The sequence below is a fragment of the Podarcis bocagei genome, assembly GCF_964188305.1.
Source record: "Podarcis bocagei genome assembly, chromosome: 1".
In the NCBI taxonomy this organism is placed as follows: Eukaryota; Metazoa; Chordata; class Lepidosauria; order Squamata; family Lacertidae; genus Podarcis; species Podarcis bocagei.
Window position 1 is genome coordinate 31,715,188 of NC_138125.1, and position 17,504 is coordinate 31,732,691.

Below are 17,504 nucleotides of genomic sequence, written 5' to 3' on the forward strand. Positions count from 1 at the left end.
TGGCCTCGGCTCTAAGCAGTTTATAATTTTAAATTACCACAGGAGAACAAGAACGGAACTGAAGTGGAGGCAGGGATAAAGAGGGGGAAATGTGTATTTGACTTGTGTCACACCTATTTTGGTTCGGTTACAGTAGGACATATTATGCAAAAACCGTATTATAATCAACATTTCATTAAAGAATCAAATTAATGGATCAAATTGCTTTTGTTTGATTAAAGCAGTGTTTCTAAATAATCAGGAGGATTTCTTAAAATGGCTAATTGTTTTTAATGTGCTTTTTTACAAAAAAATAAATAAAGGGTGTCCAGTTCCACGTTAGAAGAGGTGCTGGTTTTATTTACGTATATCTCTCACACTTACACAGAGATGTAGGGCCTCTTCGAAAATGGTGGATGTTGTGATACAACCATGCAAAATCAAAGAAACTAAGACTGGAATCCAGCTGGAAGGGCCTTTGCTCCAGTAGATGCCTCCATCAACAAAAGAGGAGGGAGGAGATTTCCCTGTCCAACTTGAAGCCCTCTCAGGTTGAAAGCGTTTGGGGAGAACATACAAATCAGGGTGTGCCAGAGAAATGGGAAATCCACAAAAAGTCACCTCTCCTTCTTTTCCATTAATGGAGGTGCCTGTTGAATCAGATTTTGTCCATAGCCAAAAAACCACTAAATCAGATTCCACTTTTAAGGGGAAAAAAACAGCTTTATTTGTTTGTAAATTTATGCAAAATTAGCTAAGCAATGAATTAAAACTCATAGAATTGACTATGATTTCTTTAATGAACAGCCCTGACTATAATCAGTAAGAATAAAAGTAATCCCAAATATGAATATTATATCTTCTAAAAAATTCGTTGCAATGAAAGTCAGTGTGAATATTTCATGGATCTAACACGTCAGAGCTTTTTGAAGTTTCTATTCTGTGTTTGCGCAAAAAATTAAAGTGTTCGTGTTTTGATTCCAATCTGCTGTAACCTCAAAACAGCAGGTTCATCACATTTTCCCCAAGCTGAGCAAAGTAGGCAAAACGGCACACTGAACAACACTACCACATCATAAGAAACTGCTTTATACTTAACCAGACTATTGGTCCATCTTGCCCATTAGCATCAACGCTGACTGGAACAGGCTCTCCAAGTTTTGAGAAACCCTATCCAGGGACTGAACCTGGGATCTTCCAGATGCAAAGCAGATGTTCTACCACTGAGATATCTTAGTGGATCTAGCTGATACTTCAGCTAAACAAAACACCCAACCCAGGAGATGGTTTTACAGTTTTGAATCCATGTGCTCTCTGAACAGAGGTGTGGGGATAGAGATGAAACTTGTGGGAAAGCGTGGCTTTTGGTCACCTGACATCGTAAGCCTGGCTGCAAGCAAATTAATAGAATAAACAGTGATGGTTTGTCAACAGCAGATAAGGAACCTGATAAGGGACACATCACAGGGGTATGTCACCTGGAGCAGGGGTAGGGAACTTGTGGCCCTCAAGACATTGTGAAAGTACAACTCTCAACATGTTGGCCATGCTGATTTAGGATTATGGGAATTGGATGGCAACTTCTCAGGGTCCACAGGGTTCCCATCTCTGCCTTGCAGTCATGAGGAGAAGAATCCTCTCCTAAAAACTGAGATGGTCAGACGGGCTCAGCAATGGAAATAAATGAATAAATAGCAGCCAAGGCGCCTCTGTTATACAAAGCACCCATCACACAGGAGGAAATAAAAAGTATTCCAAAGGCTGGGATAGCCTGACTTAAAATTACCTTTAGTATTTATGTACTGAACCATAACCTCACCAGGGCAGGAACCGACGTGAATAAATGTGCATAGCGTATGGAACTGAAAACAGTGTTGGCGAACGAACATCCAAATCTCCACCTGGCTTTCAATGGAAAGTAATAATCTAAATCCCTTTGAAAAGCTCTATCCAACTAATGAGCAACAGTAGCAAGAACTGCTCTCATTCAAATGTGCTTTGTAACCATCGCTTTACCTTCCAAATGCTTTCGAATGAAGTGAATTATCTCTGAAGGGACTCAGAACTTGTAACAGACACTAGCTGTGTGACCTCTGTTAATCCACCCAATATTAGGCTCGTTAGTCATCAGGATAACAACTGTATTTTGCAAATCAGGCACTGTTATCAGATAGACCAGCAAGACCCTATACAATGTCTAATAGTCCAACAACATCGGCACCAAGATATATAACTGCTTCTATACAAAAACCTCTCTTCTAATCCCTCTTAAACTCAACAAGACTGATTGGTTTTTATTATTCATGAATTAATTTTTAACACTTGGGCCAACAAGGGAATTGAATCTATACAATTTTGCACAGACTGAGGCAAAGAAGCTTCACTCTGACAGAGAGAAAATAACAGTCTGATTCTCTCATTCTTCAATCGACAATTAAATAGTGTTTACTCTATTTCCCTTAAATTCCTACATGCGAGTTGAAAAGAAAAGTGAATCAATGCAAGATTGCTTGGGTATATGTATTTCTCATATTTATTCCTCAGATATATATATGAATCAAACATATTTTGTGAACAAATGCAGTATTAAGGCTCAACTGCACTGGTTCTTTAAAGACAGAAAAGTATTTTCAGAAGATGAGGAACTCTCAGATCAGTAAGAAAGGGGAGCAGTCATGGATATCTTTTTTTGCAGATGCTTTCTGCAATATTAGTCTGAGAACTAGAACTGTGAAAAAGGAAACTATCTGTTATTTTAAAAGAATAGTTGATGTTTTATAAGTTAAAAAAAGAGAAAAGTTGTTTGATGCAATTAAGTGTTTTCAAGAGCAATCTTTTGTGATGGCTTCTAGGGGAGAGACATACAGTCCTGAATTTCTCATATTGTAATAAACACTGAATGTACAATACCCCAAAATACCCCTTCCACAAAGTTATTGAAGAGCCTGCATGAAACATACATGAAACTAGAGAATGATAAATCCATAGAATCAACCTGCTTGATTGTTGCCAGACTAAGGCAGTGATTTGTTAATGCTTTGTAACAAGGCAAAAAAAAGCCATTGCCTGCTTCTGCAACATGCTGCTTGCTCTCCTGCTCTGTTTGCTCCACATCAAACTATATCTTCCAATAAGCCATATGAGCACTGTATTTACATTTTACATTACTGTGCATTTCTGTTATCTTTATACAATAATCTTTGACATTTCACAAGCATCGACACAGAACTACCTTTTAAGGGAGATAAGATTAAGTTTATTCTATTGCTACAGACTGATATGCTTAGAGATACAGATGATGATAAATGTAGACTGCAGGTACAGATTTAAAAGTACATTCATGCTGTATGTAGAAGGATATACATATAGCATATGCATACTTCTGTGTACTAAATATGTACCTATACTGTGCGTAGTTCACACTGATTTACATATATATTGATTCTCACATGTACTATATGTGTGTAAACGTAGCACAGATATGCCTTTGCATATATACACACATTACTCAGGCTTACGAGTGCAACTGAAAACAGATTCCTTTCTATCACCTATGCAATGCCTGCATGAGAAGAAAGGTACAGCCACATGAACATTTATTCTATAGCTATGTCATCCATTACCCTTTATTTAAAGTAACACCTGAATGCACCGATTGCTACCTTTCTCAAAAGGGTGCATTGCTACAACCTGTTAATGCAGGATCTACTACTACTAGAGAGAAGTCAAGGCAAGCCTTTCTAAAGGGTATTGGGACATCAGCCGAAGCAGCCCAGCCTGGGGTTATCTTTGTGCCTGGAAGGAAGGTTGTGACAAGCAACACCTTCTCCCCCTGCCTCTGGTCCCAGGTTAGACTGCATTGCAGACTACCCTGACTCCGATGTCACCGCATAACAAACCAGGTAGCAACACAAAGACCCCCTTCCTTGCAGATACCTCTTTTTGACAAAGCAAGACTTGTATGCCAAGCTGACTGCTAAAGTGTGGCAGGCAATGGGCATTAAGGTTTTAGGTTTCACCAGATCTGCTGCCGCAGCACAAATGCCCCTGCAATTCTCCCCACCACCACCCATCCTCCCTGAGTTACTAAAAAAGTAAGTGGCATAAAAATAGAAGCACTTGAGATGTTGAATGAAGTGGTAAGTGGAGAGGGGTGGCAAAAGGACAGAAGTACTTGGAAAAGGATAATATGGGTGGTGGTAGCTTATAAACAGGATTTTGAATGGAGATGTGCCTCAGCTATTTATCATCAACATTTGATGTTAATTTGAAGTAATTTCCACATATTAAATGCATAATGTGTTTATAGCAATCAAAAGCAAAGACCCTGTAACTCAGATGCCATTTTGTATCAGAGCGTGTTTTCGCTTTTTTGTTTGTTTTTAAGAGGTGGGAAATCTGCAGAGTATCTCAGGAATAAGCCCCCGCTACTAATCTAATGACTGTCCTAGAAAATGTGAAGACCTGTTCTCTCCTGAAATGAATATCCAGATTCTTAACAGCCATCTACGCAGATAAATAATCAACAATTATAGGTAACTGGCATTCGCTTACATTTCAAAATGAGTAAAAAATTATTTGCATAAAGACCATCTTGCAAAGCCATTGGCTGAAGAGACCTATAAAGTGACATGTATAGCAGTAAAAGGATATGTCCTTGGTCTCTGGGGCACACTTAAAGAATATTATAAAATCTATTTTACCGATAAAATTATATTTATGTCCTTTACCTCCCCCTGTATTTTTACAGGAAAGAAGCAACAGTATTTCAAACAGTAGTTCTCCTATATAATACCAAACCAAACATTTTTTAAAAACATACTTTTTACCCTATGCTTGGCTAAGCAAAACAATATGCGCTCAGGTACCATAAACAATGAGTGTTCTGTTTCAACAGAAAGGTGTTTTAAAGGGTAAGAGTGCAAGAGTAAAACTTGAATTACAAAAGAAAAAGAAATTAACCCCAAAATTAATGCCCACTGATGGGAATTCGGGTTTTATATGTATACATAGGGTGGTAGTCAGCTAGAACAGCTCAGTTAAAGGATATACTGTCAACCCAGAAGACGGATAAAAGACCATCTCCTTCGTCACCACAGAAGATGCTCCCAGCTGGAGGTCTTGAACACTACCCAACTGTTATTTGATGCATACAAGGAATATGAAAATAGTTTTAGTTGAACAAGAGAGGAACATGTGGACACAAGGATATGTCCAAATTTTGGGAGCCTGCCTGTGGTGTTTCCCTTTCCTCCCAGCCACCCCATAAACAGGATGCAATAATTAGGGAGATACCCTAGAAATCAACGCCTCACCGGCAATGCAGAATCGGACAAGATACGCCGCCTCTCTCTATTCTCAATCCATTCCCTTTCACACTAAAAAACAAAACAAAAACAGCTTGGTCATGGCATGTTACTGCAACTTAAATACTGCACACAAAAGGGACAGAAAAGAACCTCTAGCATGACAAAATTTGCATGAGAAAGCAAACACCTCCTGGACATGCACACACTCAAAGTTTGTGAATTTCTGAATGGACTCTGTGTCTGCTTTTTGCACGACACTCCGGAGGCAGGAATATTATTTGCAGATTGATAAAATTAGCAGGGAACTTGGACGTTTAGGGGAGGTGATCCCCAAAAAATCTAAACATGGAGATTTCTCCCTGGGGAGTGAGAAAGTGAACTCAACACGGTAGACGCAGGGAAGACAATAGAGCAAAGGAAGGGACAAAATCAGTCACAAAGCTATCACAAGTTGCGTGACCACATTGTGCCACCTGCTCTTCGCAGTTTGCCCGTGCAAAGTACAACCGGATAATTAAGGGCAATGCTGTCTGCGACGCTCATGAGCACCAAGCAGCTCTGCAAACTAGTATATTCGTCTTTCACACGGGGAAAAAAACGTAATTCTTTCTGGAGAGAGCTCGGAGCACAGGGAACACTAAGAGCAGAAATCTATGAGCAGCAGATATGCCCAGACAAAAATGCAGAGTTGGCACGGGTTAAACAGTGCACACCATTCCTGTTTGGCTAACACAGGGTCAAGTCATGTGCAGCGAAAGTTTCAACTCCTTAATCCCCCAGAGCTTGTTTGCTAATTACATTTGCAATTACAAACATGACAAAGATATTATTCTGCAGTGCTTTCCACTTCAAGCAGGCGCACTTTCCCTAACAGATAGTCACCTCCAGCAGCACACAGCTCACAAGTGCTTCTTGACAGACAAAATAACTGGCACTTCAGCTGTAAAGGCCACTTTGTGGGCAGTCCAAGTGGAAAGAGGAGGCAGGAAAGAGCTTTCGAGACAGGAGGCCAAGCCAGGGCAGAGAAGGGAGAAAAATTAACTTGTAAGAGCTCCATAAAAATTATTCTCCAGAAATGAAGCTCTCCCCCCCCCCTTTCAAGTCTCTGTCGGGGGTTTATAAATTGCAAAATTCACCCCAACTGATACAATTTCAAGTTGAACTTTAATGTGCTTTTCTGTCTTACATCAAAACCTGCTAGCTGTGTGGAAATAAAGCATACTCACCCCCACCCCGGTTAATTTCTAGAGTTGGTCGTGAATGGCATTTGTTATGTTGACCTATCCCTAAACCAATTCATTAATATCTACAGCATCTTTAGTTTCACGCTTTGTAAGAGGTTACTGTGGGACGCCTGTGCTGTGTGTGTGTCTTTGACACTTCCTAGATAATGTAACTATTTCCCCACCTGTTCATATGTATAGAAATAAAAATAATAAAATCGTTATTGAGCAGCTGTCAAACGAAGCGTGCCAATCTCACTTTTAGCGTGAACTTAATATGTTTACTCAGAGGTATGTTCCACTGAGATCAGCGGAGCTTACTCTTTAGTAAGCATGCTTAGGATTGCAGCATATTTAAAGGAAGTTGAAGGAGCATCTAAGTGTCTCCAGAGTGCCATAAGGTTCCACCCACAACAGGGTTACCACGACCATTTATCAACCCCAGTGTGGTAGTAGGCACAGAACAGAGAAGGGAGAGCTATAAGCATTTCTGGCTTATTCTGCTTTTGCTATTTCTTTCCGTATGTAAATACATCACAAACATTTAGACATGCTTATGAGATATTTAGTATGACTGCATTCGTGAAACGTGGTTACATAACAGTTTAAATCTATACTCTTCTCCCCCCCCCCAAATCTTGGAAGTGATTGTATATCCGGAACAAAAACATTTCAGATCTTTAGAGTTATGGCACATATGGAATTTCTTCCTGGAGGGATTAAATAAGTGCGGATGTGAAAGACATGTCACACACACAAAAACTTTAAAATGAGAGAACAGTAGAGAGCGTGGGAGTGGATCAGAAATTTAAAGAGAGAGGATTTCAAGTACCATATTCTCCCAAAAAAATAATAATAACCACGGTGAAATTTCTGTCACAGCAACTTTCTCTGACGCAATTCCTCCAAAGTCTTGTCCCTATCAGGCTAAACACAATATCTATTGATTGCTTTCAATCAATGCAATGAAAATATCCCTGTCCCGCTGCATTTCCTTCCTTGAAATATTAATAATAAATTGATCTTTCCATAATTTTCAATAATTGATATGAAAAAGTAGGACCTGAAAGACAGGCAGAAGAAAGGCTAACATTTTCTTTTCACATTCAAGACTAGCCTGGCTCTTGAAAAGGGGACCCAGCGACACAATAGGAAATCTGTTCAAGGGACAAGCTAAGTCCCGTTGCTTTGCATTACAGCTTCTTCTTGAATTAATTTGTCAGTAAGAAAATAGACACACAGAGCAACAACTCCCTATTGTAGGTACACAAGAGCGCCCAGAGCACTTACAGCTTCATTCAGTCTCTCTGTTTAGAATTTTTCCCCCAATTCACAAATCTGGAGAGAAGGGGAAAAGAGCAACCACTCCTCACTCTAGATTTCCAGGAGTGCCTAGAACTAAAGACGCTTCATTCAGCTTTTCTGACAATACAGAAGCAAATGCACTTCAACAATCCTTCAGAATCTAAGTCACATTTCTTTGGCCTGTAAATAAGGATCAACAGAATCAAATGCAAAAGATAGTAATTATCCCCAGTTTATTTGAATACTGAATGGAATCATACTGATTCCTCTAAATCTGGGTTTCCATGTTCACAGGTGAAATTATTATTTTGCACTTTCTTTTGCAGCTGATAACTCATTTATTGGGCCGACATTTCTGCATTTTTATTTAACCTGTCAAAGAAAGCATTTTTAACAGGCACACCTGACAGAATATTGCTGTACTCCAAAGTGACATTTTTTTCATAATGTGCTAACCTTGGTCTATTCTATTATTCCATACACACTATTGATTAGGAATGGCAAAAGGTATCGTCCTACAACATCTGAGGCTATAGCTGAAAGGAAACAAGGAGGGAGAAATCACTTCTCATCTTGGGCTGTGACATTAATGCTAAAGCAAACAAAAAGTGCTGAATTTCACTTCAAGGGATATTCTAGGTGTTGACAATTACAGTCTGAAATGTAAGCATGATGTACACGCATAGATACATGCACAGATGTAGCTGGACCTCATACATATTTATGCACACATACAGATCTATATTACACAACTGCTGTACTGCAGACAAGCAGCACTGGTACAGTTTGACTAATTTTGTGGACTTTACCTGCCTTGACCTGAAAGAGACAAACTGCAGATTCATTTATACAGCTGGTAGTTTTTTGTTTTGTGTGGGGTTTTTTTTTGGGGGGGGGGCTTTTTTTGTATGCTTGCTTGCTAACCCTACTCTTACAAAATGTTTCAGTTTGCATCTTGTTCTCCATGTTACATTCAGGCAGGTAGATTTTTCTAACATATATTGGAATTGCTCCAATATATATATACGGAGATGAAATTAGCAAAAGGATATAGAAATGCTTGAAGTCAAGCTACCAGGGGCAAGATCCTAAGCTTCATGAAGGATACTGCTAACACTTCTTTTCAATTCCCTGTTGAAGGGCTCACATTTGAACTTTCCTAACCCCAGTAAGGTGAAATGCCATGTCCTGAGTGAATAGATGCTGATTTCTTCAGCTCAGTCAGGCCCTGGTGAGAGTCACTGTAGGACAGGATTTGAACTCCGTGGTATGTACTGAGTCCACAGTCCCGAGACCTGCATGGAATACTTCTCTGCCACATCTGCTACTTTCTCAATATTAAAACATGTATACTGCAAGTTCCAAATCAGTGTTTGGAACATATAAGGGGAACCAACCACTAGCTGCAGCCATACTCATTTTTTTATAATCAAATGGCTTTGCAAAATAAGAAGAGCTCCTTTTCAATATTATGAATTAATATGTGCTTCTTGCTTATTTAAAAATAGCAACAATAACCATTACAGAAAAGGACCGGCTTTCAAATAATTGTGCAAATTATCCAAGTGACCAGCATTCAAGGTGGGAACTTGCAACACATGTGCAAATGATTTTTTAAATGCTCTTATAAAATAATCCATACAAATATTTACATATCATTTTAAAAAATGCTCCTACAAACACGTGCAAACCCCAGATGAATTACCATTTGCACAACCGTAGCTGGCCTTGACTTACACCTTTGCTGTATTATGCAACAAATATGTAAATGAAAACAGAAATGGGATGCAGAAATAATTAGACCGTGTTTTTCAGAATGCCTTTTATCCTGCACTTTCTCCAGTTACCAGTGTCTTCCAAATCCATTTTTAATGCAATTTATGAAAATCCTCCGGACCTTATATGGCACACAATCCTTCAACATCAACAACAAAAGAAGTCCCATGCCAACTCAGAAAAAAACCACTTCTGCCAAGTCTGATAGGACTATATTTAGTAACATGAAGAACAGTGTACCTCTTCTGCCCATCCATTCCATTCTAGGAAATCCACCTGGTCCACTTTTGTACCTTTAATTGGAAACCAAGTTAAAACTGAAGCAGGAAAATTGCACCAGGCTCACAGCCCTGTTGGTTACTTTCTATCAAAATTTGCAAGCCATTAAAAACAGAATATGTTAAGTACTTCATTTTGGTTTTCTTCCTGAGTCTGCAACCACCCTTCTTGTTCTACAAGTAGGTTGGATGTGAACAACAACAAAAAGTTAGGAGGAAAAGCACAAAACCAGAGGCTACAAAACCATAAAAGCCTTCTTTTGAAAAGAGACCACACTTCACTTTTTAAGCTTGCAGTTTTTAGTAAAATAAATGGTATTTGATTTCTATTTTACTCTGAATCCACTGTTTTATGAAAATAAAATTTGGAGGGGGGAATGATAATTTTATAATATAATTTTATTATTTAAACCTCGCCAATCTGGCTGGGTTTCCCCAGCCATTCTTGGGCGACTGGGGAACTTTACTTTTAAATAGTTCTGTAGGAGAGACTAGCATAGACCAAAGTGCTATGAAAAGCATGAACCAACAAAATTAGAAATTTTCGTATACAAATATATATACATATATATATATATCACTAGAGGAGATGAGGAATGACAGAAGGATTGACAGCTGCTCAGGAAAAAAAGAGATGAGGAAAAAAAGAGATCCAATGAAACAGAGTAGGGAATGATTGTTTTCAAAGAAATTATAGCCCTTTTATATTTCTTTTTCTAATGTGTAGCTTTTTAAACTATGCCCTATCCATCCGGGATGACAGGACAGCGGAGGTCTTTCCCCCTCTGGGCAGCGCACGGTGCTTTCAGGCGCTTCATGCAGACCAATGCACAAACACACTCAAAAGGGGGACTTGGCTGCTTCCTTCGCAGCTGATTTATCAGAAGAGGAGAAGCGGGCTGGAGAACGCATCGCGCAAGAGGAGCGGACGCAAATGACAAGCGAAGCCCGTTCACTTTCCAAAGTTCCACGCAAGGCGCGCAGCTTTTATTTGCTTAACAGGAAGCGCAGGCAAAGCATCACCGCTGCATCGTACAAAGGAAAAACAAGAACACCAGCAGCTGACGATCTGCCTGTCATCATCAGTCCCAGCTTGGGATGCTTGCTCCGGTCCACTCACAACATCCCTACACTGGCTTCCCTGTGAACAGAAGGGTCGCCTTCTCTGGGGAATTTCAGATGGAATACATTTTTTAAAAAAATAGCTCCCAATAGCCACAGAAATATATATATGCATATATGCATATATGCATATATATATATATATATATATATATATATATATATATATGAGTGCGCATGGTACGCTTTGGTGCACATACATCTCTGAGTTAATACAGCCGCATAAAACTTTTACAGTAAAGCAAAAAGGCCACACCTTTCCAACGTTTGTCAATCTACATGCCTGGGAAACAAGAGAAAGAAGTTTTACGATCGTTAAAGCCGCGCCAGTTGAAGCCACCCTAAGCTAGTTGCTTTCCACGGCAAACCTCTTGGGTTGTTTTTTTTTACGGCAGCCCCACTGTCTAGGCATCTCTCCAAAGGGAGAGTTGCATCCTTCCTGCTTGTTAAGAGAGGCGCAAGCTATTTACACCATGATGCACAGCACACACGCGCGCGCAAAAAAACAAGACACTTTGGCACATATTGTAGCCAGGAGGTGGTGCAGGTGTGATGAGAGATCTGCATGCAATTGGGGGGGGGCAGAGGGGCTTGAGAGAAAGTTAAAATAATTCCTTCTCCCCTTTCCAACTCAAACGCATCTGGCTTCCGCACGCTCTCCTGCAAGAGTCCAAAAGGAGGAGGGGGAAAGAAAACACCCCCCTGCAAGCAGCATCCCCAAGAAAGAGAAGAAAGCAAGAAGGGCACCTACTGGTTGTGGTAGCTGAGAGGGTCTGAGATGCAAAGTTCGGAAATGTCCATCAGTTCTGTTTTAGCATTCCCAGTTGGCAGAAGGGGGGGGGGAGCGACTAGATCACACCGAGGAGAAAGGGAGCGAGAGGGGGAAAGGGGAAAGCGCCCGAGGCAAACTCGGGGAAATGACCAGACTCGGGGAAAGGAGGGGAAAAGGAAAGCGAGCGGGAGAGAAGCAGAAGAGGGAAGGCGCCGGGACAGAGAGCAGGACAGGCAGCCCGGGAGGGAGAGCTCAGCGCTTCGCCCATCCACACGCTCCCGCTCATCCAATCACACTGAAGCGAGCCGAGAGCAGCCAGGCGGCAGAGGCGGCCCAGGCGCCGGAGATTTAGATGCCACTAACCCCCCCACTGTCGCTTTAAGACGGGCCGACTGGTGAATATGGCACGGCTGCTATTGGCTGCCTCTCAGGGGCTGGACTTGGAGTGACAGAGCGGCGGCAGCGGCGGCGGGCGGGGGCGAGAGGGAGAGTCTGCGAGGGGAGCGCCGGAGGGAGGGCAGCGCGAGGGCGACTCGCAGCAGACCCGCACGTGGCCAAACAGCCGCCGCAGAAGCCGGGAAGCTCGCTTGCTTTCGCGCTCGCTCTCTCTCTCTCGCTCTCTCTCTCTCGCGCGCGCGCACTGCCGGAGGGCTAGTGGGTTGGAGCGGGGGCGGCGCGGGCGACCTTCACACTCATTCCCACGCGAGGAGAGAGCGGGGCGAGGAGAGAGGGAGCCGGGCGGGCAGGCGGCGGACGGAGCGAGGAGGAACCTCGCGGCCGGCTCCGAGGGGCGCGCGCGCGCGTTTAGAGCGGCCGCGTGTAGCTGCTGTCGCCGCGTCCCGCCCGCCTCAGAGGCTGCGACTCGCTCCTTTCCCCGCCGGTCCGGTTGACAGGGAAAGAGGCGCTTCAGTGCCAATGGCTGCTACAAACGGCGCGGGTCGGACGCCTGTGTGGCTCCTTGCTTTTCTCTTTCTTTCTTTCTTTCTTTCTTTCTTTCTTTCTTTCTTTCTTTCTTTCTTTCTCAATTTCCTCAAAGGCAATTATAAAATGATCCTGGAGGGAGCGGGACTCTGAGCCAAAAAGGAAAGGGAAAGGGGTGAGAGAGAGAGAAGGCAGCGTTGGCATTGAAGCTAAGCAGTTCGCAGCATAGACACTGACAGAGAGGAAACGAATCCTCACAGAGCCTGATCCTGGCTGACCTCCCCCCCCCCCTCCCGCCGCCTTTCTGGCAAGGGACGAGGTCAGTCTCCGTCCTGCAACTTTTGGAAATAACTTGCAGGACGCGCCTCCGTCACACGCACACGTTCTCTCTCTCACACACACAAACGCACAGCCTCCCCCCCCCCCCAGTGGCTGGCCAGCCTGGCGCGCGCACGCGCGTGGCTGCCAATCTGACAGCTCTTTATCAGCCCATTAGCGAAGCTCTCGGTTTCCTAAGCGCCGCTTATCCCAGAATGGTGCCTCGCGCCTTGTTAGCCGCAGATCGTGGAAACGGCCAGCGTTGAAACGTTTTTATTGGGGAGGGGGCGGTTTTGAGCGGGGAGGGGGAACACAAAACAGAAGAGGGCAGACTTAAGCGCCAGATTCGGTCTCTTTAAAACGTACAAACAGCAGCAACAAAAAAGGCACAAACCTAAAAAGACTCTCACGCACAACGTTCTGTAAAGAGCAGAGGCAAAGTTCGTGGCTCTGAATGCAAAGTTGGCATCTCATATGGGAATTACGTTGTCAGGTGTATACTGAAAATGAAACCCGCTGTAAAAACATCAGCAGGGAAACTGCCCGAGCCAAAGGACAAGTTTCCCCCGCCCCTCCCAGTTTCATGTACAGAAGCCAACTGGAATGGCAGCTGAATCTTATTTCGACAGTGGTGGTGGGGCAACATGTCCCCCATCCCTAAGGGTTTGTGCTTGGGTGGAGAAGAGGGGGGCAGGGCAGACATGCAGCAAGCCCACCCCCATCTCAGTATCCGCCATTTGAAGGTGGCGGCCTCACTGCCTAACGGTAGAGCTGGTTCTGTCACGCACTCTACCACTGAACTGCATCCCCTCCTGCTGAGGACTACATAGGTGCACAGGATTGCACTGGCATCCACAAAGTTGTAACATTAAATATGACACCCACCAGGTGACCTTGAGCAAGTTGTGCGGATTGACCTCTTGCAAGCAATCATTTCCCATGCACTTGCCTGGAAGTGTTTCCAAAAGCCATTCCACAGCTGCAAAATGTTGTGTCAGAAACACCTCTCTGATAAACCTACATTCACGACCTACCAAAGGTTTAGTTTTAGGTAAATATATGGTGTACATTTAAGAGATGTAGTAATATGGGTTTACCAAAGGGGGGTGGGCAGCAGCAGCCACCATGTTTGTTCAAAGTTGCAAATACGTAACAGATTGTCTCATCCTCCTGCACCAAGTCAAGAAAACAAGTTGGGGAGAGGTTGAATGCTTGGCAGTGGAATCATATGTCTACTCCGAAGTAAGACCCCTTTCAGGACAAGTCTTCACATCTCAACAAGACTGTAAACTCTTCCCCAAGCTGTAAAAACAAACATAAAGGCATTCTTGCAACCTCTGAACAGCACTGTACCATGGCGGATAGGGAGGTGGGCAGGTGGGGAAATGGTATATTTATGATTTCTTCCAGTTGTACTTTGTTATTTCTTGCATAACTAATAAAAGAAAAGAAATAAGGCTTCCTGAATTCAGTTTACTCCTACGTGAGTATGGGAGTGCAGTCTGTAAACATTCAGCTTGTTTCTTCCATATCATTTGTTGAGCCACATGAACTTGAGACTAAAAACGGGACAAATTAGTGGACTGACAGGCCAGCTGATGTGAATAATTTCAACTCCGTGGAAGTCATTGACTGTATCTAGTTATGATGATGCAACTGGTTTGGGGTTAAATTGCACACAGAGACTCAACTGGGCACTGGATTTATGTTGGAGGAGCATACGTTGCCCTGAATATAATCACACTGAGACTTCTGAATTTAGGAAAATAAGAAATCTATGTTTATTGCAGGAAGTACAAGTGTGATAGGAAAGATCTTAGTTTTAACTAAGTAAGGAGGAGATGCAAAGAGCCATGCTTTCTCTTTCATCTCAGCAGGAGAGTCACAAAAAGATGTTTCCTCTCCAGAGTCCCAAGGTAATGAAAAAGAAGAAGAAAGTAGCAAGTGATTTCAGCAACCCTGAGAGCATTAGTATAGCACCTGAGGGAAGGTAAGCACAGGTTTGTTCAGAAAGGACAGTCTAGGAAACTTGAAGGTTCCTCCCTCCAGCTATTATTTCCCATGCAGACACATCAGGCTCTGGTGCTAGCTGACTGCATTTCAACACTTCCAACAATCACTTGATATAGAATACATTTAGCATTGCATCCAACATAGTCAAATTAAAACCCATTGAAATCAATGGCTCTAAGTTACTCGGATTCATGGCTAACCACAGCTCATGGATTTCAGTCGGTTCACTCTGAGTATGGCTTCATTTTGAATACGGTAAGCTCACAACTTACATGCATTTAACTTGTGTGCATTCAGCTTTACATACTTGGCAAAAAAAAACAACCAATAAAAAGGGGGCAGATGTCCAGGGGAAAAAGACTTTGGCAATTCCACCCACCACAGCACCCAATGTGTTTTGAAGCATGATTTTGGCTTTCGGTGTAATCCCCAGTATGTAAATTCCATTTAAGTTGCATGCTTACTGTGCCACATTTATGACATCACATGGTTTAAGGTGGGTGTGTTTGTGGTGCTTCAACCATTTCTCTCTGCTTCCCCCACCCCCTGCTTTTGCTGCTCATTGTCAAGGAAGAAGGAGGATTGCAAAGAAGAAAGACATGCACAATGTGTGTGTGTGTTGAAGCAAGAGTGCGGCATACAACTTAAATATTAACTTCTGGGCATTTACAGTAAAGTGCATGAGGAGGGAAAGGAAAATTAAAAGCAGATTGGAGGTTGGTGTGAAACATAAGCCTGAAGACCGAAGACCGCTGTCAATGCTACAAGACCTGAAGTGTCAATGGCACCCTATCGTTGAACTTGTATGTAAACAAAACTGAACAAATAAGGATTTAAGAGCATAACATATTCTCGACTATGCAAATATAGTTGATGATGTGGAACTCATCAAACAATACTCCAAACTGCAGGGGGGGGGATCAAACAGGAGTTTCTCTTTTGCACATAAATCTCACTTTAGCTCGTGCGAAGTCTGCAGCTGAAAGTCATAATAAACTGTGACAGGAACTAGCTGCAGCAAACCTTGGGATTGCATGCTGCCTCCCTCCCCTCTCCTACTCCAGCACAGCCACAAGCAGATCAAGCTGCAGTTAATCTTGACTATGCTTGCTTGAACAAACTACTTTCATAACCCCTGGTTTAAAGCTGGCTTGTTTCAAACAAACCATGGTTAAGATCCTGGCTTTTTTCCCCAGATGGAACTCAGTTCTGGCACCTGTCAGGTGGGCACCGTTGCCTTTATAAGAGAACAAGGAAAGTGTTCGTGATGAGTTCCGGCACGTCTTTTTCTGGCAAAATAGCACTGGTTAAGATTCACGGATTCAGATGGCTGTGGTTAATGAAGATTGGGCACGAAAAGTTTGGTTTCCTCCTTGGGGCTGTGCTGAAGGAAGTGAGGAGTGCATGAGCCTTCGTACCTGTCAGATCCAAAGAGTTGTATCTAATACTGCGCAGGCGAAGTGCTGCTCATGCAACAGGACTGGCCTGCTCTGGAGAGTTCCCCAATACTCTGGAGCAGGTTTTGAGGGTGCCCATGGGGGTGGGCTGCAGGGAGAAAAAGAGGAAGAGGAAGATCCACTGCACAAGCAGCAGGGTGTTGCATGAGTGGCACTACATACAACCCAAATGCAGTATGTCTCAAAGACAGAGGGAATAATATGATAATTTGTACATCATGAAGGCTGTTAAAGAAGCAAGGTTATATTAATCACTGTTCCTTCTAAATTTCCTCTTTTGCTGTCTTTGTGGGAGGCTAAACTATTAGTACGCTCAATTAAAATATGTGAATGCCTAAACAAAGGAAATGGTGTATTGTCGATTGATGGAACTTGCTTCATTGAAGGAAATGAGAAATGAGAAAGTGAACTGATGTCTTGTGAAGGGGCATGAGGCCCATTCCACACATTTACATTTGGACATTCTGCCTTCTGGATTACATTTTTGTGATTAATATGCATCTCCAAGGGAATATAAGGGACATCCAAGAACCCTCTACATGGAGACAAGCAGCTTGTGGACAAAGAACAACAGGAATGTGTCCCCTGCCCCTTGGCATCCATGCATCCAGCATATTCAGCCTATAAGTGTGTGTGTGTGTGTGTGTGTGTGTGTGTGTGTGTAAACCAGGCTTCCTCAACCTCAGCCCTCCAGATGTTTCTGGTCTACAACTCCCATGATCCCTAGCTAGCAGGACCAGTGGTCAGGGATGATGGGAATTGTAGTCCCAAAACATCTGGAGGGCCGAGTTTGAGGAAGCCTGGTGTAAACTCATGCCCCATTGCCTTATATTCAGATCACTGCAAGCATTTCATCATCTGACTGGCAATAAGCACAAACCTGGAATCCCCTAATAATAATAATAATAATAATAATAATAATAATAATAATAATTATTATTATTATTATTATTATTATTAATTTATACCCCACCCATCTGGCTGAGTTTCCCCAGCCACTCTGGGCGGCTTCCAATCAAGTGTCAAAAACA

The 17,504-nt window shown here is 42.7% G+C and overlaps 1 protein-coding gene across 4 annotated transcripts in view; it reads right to left on the reverse strand.

The window, feature by feature from the left end:
- ESRRB (estrogen related receptor beta) overlaps window positions 1–17,504 on the reverse strand; it is a 164,597-nt gene that overhangs the window by 90,494 nt on the left and 56,599 nt on the right. The window contains exon 2 of one of the 4 annotated variants that reach the window (XM_081173817.1): window positions 5,295–5,357. The exons of 1 other annotated variant lie outside the window; for it this stretch is intronic. Coding sequence is in view for 1 of the 3 variants with exons in the window: in XM_081173815.1 (XP_081029941.1) it covers window positions 11,744–11,793 (50 nt within the window). In the remaining 2 variants the exon portion in view is untranslated. Of the gene's footprint in view, window positions 1–5,294; window positions 5,376–11,743; window positions 12,086–17,504 lie in introns of those variants that run through there. 2 more of the 4 variants (XM_081173815.1, XM_081173814.1) reach the window with 2 other exon arrangements.